General features: G+C 32.0%; 2 protein-coding genes across 2 annotated transcripts; one reads left to right on the forward strand and one right to left on the reverse strand.

Annotated features, from left to right (window-relative positions):
- Nucleotides 1-1,624: 1,624 nt before the first annotated feature.
- Nucleotides 1,625-3,358, reverse strand: LOC110673036 (uncharacterized). Its single transcript, XM_021836016.2, has one exon. It carries the CDS (start codon nucleotides 3,234-3,236, stop codon nucleotides 1,758-1,760), a length of 1,479 nt encoding a protein of 492 aa, XP_021691708.2. The 5' UTR covers nucleotides 3,237-3,358; the 3' UTR covers nucleotides 1,625-1,757.
- Nucleotides 3,359-6,720: 3,362 nt separating this feature from the next.
- LOC131175863 (uncharacterized) lies at nucleotides 6,721-7,347 on the forward strand. Its single transcript, XM_058140541.1, has one exon. The coding sequence runs from the start codon at nucleotides 6,721-6,723 to the stop codon at nucleotides 7,345-7,347; it is 627 nt and encodes a 208-aa protein (XP_057996524.1).
- Nucleotides 7,348-7,624: the final 277 nt, after the last annotated feature.

Consider the following 7,624-nt stretch of genomic DNA (forward strand, 5'->3'; position numbering starts at 1 on the left):
ATGAAATATAATAAAAAAAATAATAATAAAATTTAAAATATAAATGAGTTAAATTTTAAAAAAATAAATAAATTAATAAAAAAATACAAATTAGCTCATCGAATTAAATTTATTTAAATTTTATTATTTTATTTTTTAAAAAAATAAGATTGATTTATTTATATTATATATTTTTTATAATTTAAAATAATATTAATTTACATAATGAAATTGTAAAATTAGATTAATGTGAAATAAAATTATTAATAAAATTAAAAAGTATGATAATTTTTAAGATGTATTTTTATAGTTTTGTGTATTATGATTATAAAATTTTAATTTTTATTATATTAATATCTTGAAGTTCTGCATCATCCTATTATTTAATATAATTAATTTTAAAATATATTTAATATATTTAATAAGTATTTTTATTAGCATGTATTGTAAAGAATATTTATTACGTGTCTGCCTGGGCGAATCACTCGCCTAAAATTCTATCATCACATGGTTAAAGTTCTATCATCTAACATATTATTTGACATCCAACCTAATGATTCACATTTGGGAGACTCAACTATAACTATTATAAAATAAATCTTTACGCTCTTTACATATAAAAAAAATAAAAGAAAATCAATTAAAGCTATCCATTGAATATTTATTTATTTTTTGACCTGTGGGACGCGCAAAGGAAAAAGCCAGCAAAAGGAGCTATACTTCAGGCAAGCGGAATTGAAGGCGCCATGACTACCTCCTGCCTTCGACCATCTAGAAAAAGACCTAGTTATATTTCTCACACTATGAACCAGAAATGTTTTTTTTTTTTAATTAAAATTTAAACTCAAAATCTTACGATTCTGATAAAGCTTTCATAAATAATAATAGGGAACTAAATTCTATTTGTCTCTTCTTTTATCATTCGCCCTACTTTAAAATTTTTTTATTGTTGCTCCAAATTTTTAGTTGAAAAATTCTTGTACAAACAGGATCTATCATAAATCTATGGTATCCATATATTTAATAAGTGTGTCTCATATTGAATTTGAAAAAGAGTAATAAGAAATGGTTCGATTCTCTGATTTTTCTTTCTTGAACGAGAGATCTATGAATTGGGATCCGAATGCACATAAATACAAATAGTCTAATGAGAGTAAAAATTTCTAGGAACATTTAGAACATTTCATTTTTGAGCAGAAGAGTTATTTTCTTTTTTGAGCAGAAGAGTTGTTTTCTTTTTCGAGTAGAGTTCGATCAATTATGTATTAATCAATATTCGATTGATTAGTCTGAGGTTATCGACAAAAAAGATTTGTTTAAGTCACTTTGTTTTTTTTTGTCCAAGTTACTTCTTTTTTAGTCAAGGAGTTAGAAAAATCCTAGACCATAGGTGTTTTTTTTCTTTTTTTTTAACATTGATCAAGACTAAACCTCAAGCATTGGCAAGTAAAATTACTGAGGCAATGACTCAAAATTCAACGAAAACAAAACATAAAATCAGGTCACTGCAGGATGTATAAGCAACAGCTATGTGAAATTGATTCAAGGTAGCTAGTAGTTGCCATATCAGTATAAACAGTAATAAGACCAAATGTAATACAACTGAACTATAAATATATGCCATTTCATTTGTCACAGACAAGAAGAACTCAAATCTTATATCATCATTTTTATTGAACATTCAACATCTGTGCTAACTTAATTATTCACCTCTTTCTATTCTACAACAGAGATATTTACAGCAAACAAAGAAGAATTGGTTTTCCTTTTTTTTTTCTTTAGTTCATGAATGAAGCAACAACCTCAATGAGTTTATGTGACGCCCATGTCCTTGCAACATCAGAAACCTTGCTTTCCTCAACCTGCATTCGTCTCAATCGCGGTGAATTAAGAACGAAGAATTCAATAGCCTCAGCCTCAATCCCACAACAATGTATAATATCAACATTTTCCAATCTCTTGCAACTCTTGAACCTAGAAAGAATTGCTAAACTAGTAAGTCCTTTGCACCCTCTTAACCTCAACTCAACCAGATTATTGCAAGAAACTAGCATTGATATGAACTCTTTATCCAGCAAAGACTCATTATGAGACAAGTCTAGTTTACCCAGTTGCTTCAAATGCTGGCCTAATGTGGCAAGCAATCCAGATTCCCTTTCAACAACATCACAATTTATAAGTGCCAATTCTTTGAGGAGCCCTGAACTCATGGCAATTCCAAGAGCTTTTAGTCCTTCGCCAGTAACTAGGCAACAACTTCGAAGCCTAAGAGTTGAGAGACCCCTGAAATTTACTGCAATTGCTAAGAGATGATCATTGTTTAGGTCTAAAGGTAATCGAAGGTCCAGTTTTTGCAGATTACACCTGCAATTGTTAATGAAATGAAGGAAGCCTTCTCTGCTACCACCATCATAAACCAAAAGAGAATTCAAAGATTCACAATTCTCTGCCAATCTTATTAAAACCCCATCAACTATACTCCTACAAGTCCTTAGCTCCAGTTCTTGGAGAACATTCAAGCACCTGATAAATGATAAAAAGGATCCTCCATCACCAATACCTTCACAGTTCTTTAACTGCAATTTCTTGAGTTTTTTGCAGCTTCTCCATAACCAACCCAAACCAGAATCATCTCTTTTAATCCCTGATAAATAAAGACTCTCCAAACCCAATTCTGCATCAGTTTCTTGATTTAAATACAACCCAGATTGGCTATTGCTGTAAAATTCATCCCCAGCCCCATCAAAATCTGATACATAGATAGATAATTCCTTTAAACTAGAAAAATAAGCAACCCAGTTGAAGAAGAGAGGCCTGGACAGAACGATAGTTAGAGAGGTGAGAAGGGCACTTGTAGTAGAGAGAGAAAGGAGAGAAGAATGAGAGATAGGACCAGCCAAGAACCTGAGGTGCTTAAGCTTGGAGCAAGAAGTGGACACTATAAAAAGAAGATGATCATTGAAAGCTGTGTTGGTTGAATTGGTGATCGTTAAGGTAGGGTCAGAGGAGAAGAGGAGAGGAAGAGAGGAGAGAAATGGGTAGTTGGAGAGAAGAGAGAGCAAAGATTGAATTGTGGAATTGTCAGGAGCAAATCTAAGAGAAAGAGAGGTTCTGGAAGTACGATAGAGACGGAGCCACCGCTTAGAGACCAAAGAAACCGATGAAGCTGATGAAGATGGTGCAGGTGATGCTGATGATTCTGAGACTAATCTCGAAATGATTTCTTGGAGCAGCTCATCACAAAGCATGCTATCCATTGTTTCCAAGTTCCAAGCTAATTGCTTCTCAAAATTCTTCTTCTTCTCCTTCACCTACCAAAGAGAGAAGCCTCGCTTGGTGGGTTTGAGGTATTCTTCCTTGTCTGCTTCTGTTGTTGACCAACTCTTCCAAAATAGAACTGAGAAAGATTCGGTTAAGCGCTGTTTGGAGGGCGTTAAGTACACTTTCCTTCTCAGTGGAGGTGAAGTGAAGGAAAGAATATTTCCATTAAAGTTAGGGAGAAAGAGTGTCTCTCGAGTTAAGCAAAAAAAAAAACACCAAACAGGGTACAAGAATTGAATGCTTAGAAGCAAATTGGGAAAGAAATTGCAGGTTGGTTTATTTATAGTTTTTCTTTTCTTTGTTAGGGTTTCTCATCATTGATAGAATGTAATTATAGATTCACTTACCTAATTAAGATAATCTGTTAATTTGATGATGTCTTTGATTAAGAAACTTGATTCTCTTGGTAAGTTGGCAACCAATTTGATCTAAATAATGCAATTTAATATGCAGTGATTAAAACCAATGTTATGAGTGTCACATTTGGATTGTGAAGATGTAAAATTTTAAATCTAATGATGTTAATTTGAATGCAAAAGATGTGACAAAAGAATATAGCCAATTAGGAAATTACATAATTTGTCTTTTTATTTTTATTTTAAGATTTTTAAATTCAAATCTTCTTATTTATATATATATTTTAATATTCACTTTTATGATAACAAAAAAAGATAAACAATAAAGAGAAAAAGTAAAATTAAATTTCAATTACTTAAAAAAAAAGAGATTGGATTTTAATTTGATAAACAATAAAGAAAAATAAAAAATTCTATTACATTTTTCCCTTTTTTTTTTTGTTTTTGGACATATGGCATTACTTTTGTAATTGATTTAAAGAAAATATTATTTAAAATATGTCAAATTGTCAACTAAACTAAACACAATGAATGGTTGCTCTTAAAGTAAATTTTATATTCTATTTATTTTATTGAAAATATTTTTTACATAAAAAATGAGTAAAAAAATAATACTAATTTTATTGAAAATTTACTAGTGAGGTTTTAATAAAAACACAGTGATATCAAAATTTAGAATATTTTTTAATGTTCAATTTTATTTTCGATAGACAAAAACATTGGCATAAGGAGGTTTGAATATTAATTAATCTATTTAAATAATAAATATATTAAAGAAAATGAAAGCATAGATAGTGAAAACAGAGATGACGTTGATTTGATAAAAATATTTCACATTTTAAATATTTAATTTTATATTATATAAATAAATATTATTATGTAATATCATATTATTATAAATAATGATAAAAAATAAAAAAAATAAATAAATAATTGAAATACAGTAAAATAGAATTTGACGTATTATTATGGAACAGTGATAATATTCTTTATAAATTATCAGTTAAATTAATTCATATATTTTTACATGTGTCCAAGCTAACCACTTTTTTTTATATTTATATATATATAATTTATGGTATGTGATTCACACGCTCTGAAAGGCACGTGTAAATTAGTGATGTACATTACCTCTTCCACAATCCTGCTGCACATTTATTAGGGGTAATTTTTATAATTCGTACATACTGGAATGTGCTCCAAGATGACCTTATAGTAGTTGTCCTTGCCTTTTTCCACGGGGGAAGAATTCTTAGAGCTTTTAACCACACTGTGTTATCACTTATTCCCAAGGTGAAAAGGGTTCGGTCTATGAAGGATCTTCGCCCTATTAGTCTCTGTTAAGCGTTTTACAAAATCATCTCAAAAATTTTGGTGCATAGGCTCCAACTTTTCATGGATGCTATTATTAGTGAGGAACAAAATGCCTTCACCAGAAAATATTTTGATATGTCGTGAGATAATGCATAACTTCTCTAGAAGAAGGAAAGGAAAGAATTGGGGAATGGCATTAAAACTAGATGTTAGCAAGGCCTATGAATGTGTGGAATGGCCTTACCTTTGGATGATGCTTACCAAATTTGGCTTTCATGCACCAGGGATTTCTTAGATAATGGAGTGTGTATCCTCGTTATCATATTCTCTTTAGATTAATGGTTTTGATCAAGGAAGCAAGATTAGAAGGCTAGCAAGTCTCACCAAGAGGTCCTATTCTTACACATCTTTTATTTGTAGATGATTCTATCATTTTCTCTATTGCTAATGCTTCCGTAGCTCATTTTCTTGATGATGTCCTTACAAGATATGCTACTATTAGTGGGCAATCCATTAATTTCCAAAAATCTACTATGACTTTCAGTAGAAATACTCCCATTTCTATTAGACAGGAGACAGCTGCTATCTTACACATTTATAACACCACAGGCCACGATGTCTTTCTGGGATTACCATCCATTATTCTTCGCTCTAGAAGGGAAGCCTTTTCTTTTATAAAAGAGCGAATTCAAAGCAAAACTGTAGGGTGGAAGGAGAAGCTTTTATCTCAAGGAGGTAAGGAGACACTAATTAAGGCAGTCACCCAAGCAATTCCCATCTATGTCATGAGCTGCTTTCGCCTCCCTTCTCTTCTTTGTTAGGATGTTAATCGTTTAGTGGCTAATTTCTTTTGGGGACAAAAACATGATGAAAAGAAGCTTCATTGGATATCATGGAAAACTATGTGTGAGCCGGAGGCTAAAAGGGGTATGGGCTTTAAGGATATCCAAGACTTTAACCAAGCTCTTTTAGCCAAGCAAGGATGGTGATTATTGTCGAGATCACATTCCTTGTTTGCTAAGTTTATGAAAGGTAAATACTATCCTTTTTCCTCTTTCATGGATGCTTCTATGGGATCTAATTCCTTAGTGGGGTGGCAGAGTATTATTTGGGGCAAACAAATTCTTCAAAAGGGTGTAAGATGGAATATTAGCAATGGGAATTCTATCTTATGTAAAGATCAGTGGATTCCTAAATCTTTTCCCCATATACCTAAAGTGGCTTCTTCTCATGATCTTTCTATTCATTGGGTTGCTCAACTCATGCATCCTAATAGTTGCTCTTAGAATTTGGATGCTTTACGTGAAAATTTTCAGGATGAAGAAGTTCAGAATATACTTGCTATCCCTCTTTCTTTTTACAAAAAGGATGACAAGTTAAATTGGCATTTCACTAAAACAGGAGAATATTCTGTTAAGTCTGGCTACTACTTGGCTAGAGAGGCTCATTATCACATCTCTAGGCAAAACAATCCAAGGCCTGCTCTCACGCTCACATTGAAGGTTTCTGGAAAAAACTTTGGAGCATTTCTCTTCCTAGCAAACTTCCGGTTTTCTTATGGAAACTGGCTAAGGGAAGATTGCCCTGTGGAGACTTGTTACATAAGAGAGTCCGTTCCATTCCTCGGGAATGTCAACATTGTGGGACCTTTGAGACGTTAACCCATATATTTTTTCAGTGTCCGCGTGTAGTTGAGGTATGGCTCCATTCTTCCTTTCGAATTCGTTCATTACTACTTAATAGTTCTACCATGGCTGACTATTGTAGTGAACTTCTTCAAGTTCTTTCCACTCATGAAGATGATAAAAAATTATCTCAATTGCTTGTTTATCTCTTCTGGTTCATATGGAAGGCCCGAAATGGTCTTGTCTTTGAACAGCAATCATGGACATTTCAGGAGATTAATGCCAAGGCAGAATTGGCTCTCAATGAATTTCTTGTCTCTAATCTAGATGACAGTCCATTTCCTAATAATCCAATTGTTAGACCTCCACATTGGCTTCCTCCTCCCTTGTCAGCAATTAAAATCAATTTTGATGCTTCGGTTGACATTAACAGAAACATGGGCTCTTTGGCAGCCATTGTCTGCAATGTTTCAGGGAAAATTCTCGGCTGGTTTTGCAAAAGACCGAAAGGAATCACTGACCCAACTATGTTGGAAGCAATGGCTTGTCGTGAAGCCATTTTGTTGGCCAAAAACAAAGGGCTCCCGAATGTTGTTATTGAGGGTGATGCTAAAGCTATTATTTCTTATGCTAATGTTAGCGCGGTACCCTTAGTTCTTCAAGGCATTTTCCATGATACGGCTTTGTTATCTTCTTCTTTTTCTCCTGTTAGTTTTACTTTTGCTAGTAGGAAGTGTAATTGTGTTAGCTAAACGAATGCTCCAATGTGATTCTTTTGCTTGTAATATATTGGAGCAAACAAATTTTGTAATCTTTTCTTTGCCAATATAATCTATTGGTCTTGCCTTTGTCCAAAAAAAAAAAAAAATATATATATATATATATATATATATATATATATATATTATTCTTTAATTTTTATTTATTATTTAAAATTTTTTATTTTTAATTTTATTTTATAAAATTATTTAGTATGTTATAGTAGATTTTCAAATTAAAAAAAATAATGATATTACATTTTTATATCAT

The sequence above is a fragment of the Hevea brasiliensis genome, chromosome 18, assembly GCF_030052815.1.
Source record: "Hevea brasiliensis isolate MT/VB/25A 57/8 chromosome 18, ASM3005281v1, whole genome shotgun sequence".
Lineage (NCBI taxonomy): Eukaryota > Viridiplantae > Streptophyta > Magnoliopsida > Malpighiales > Euphorbiaceae > Hevea > Hevea brasiliensis.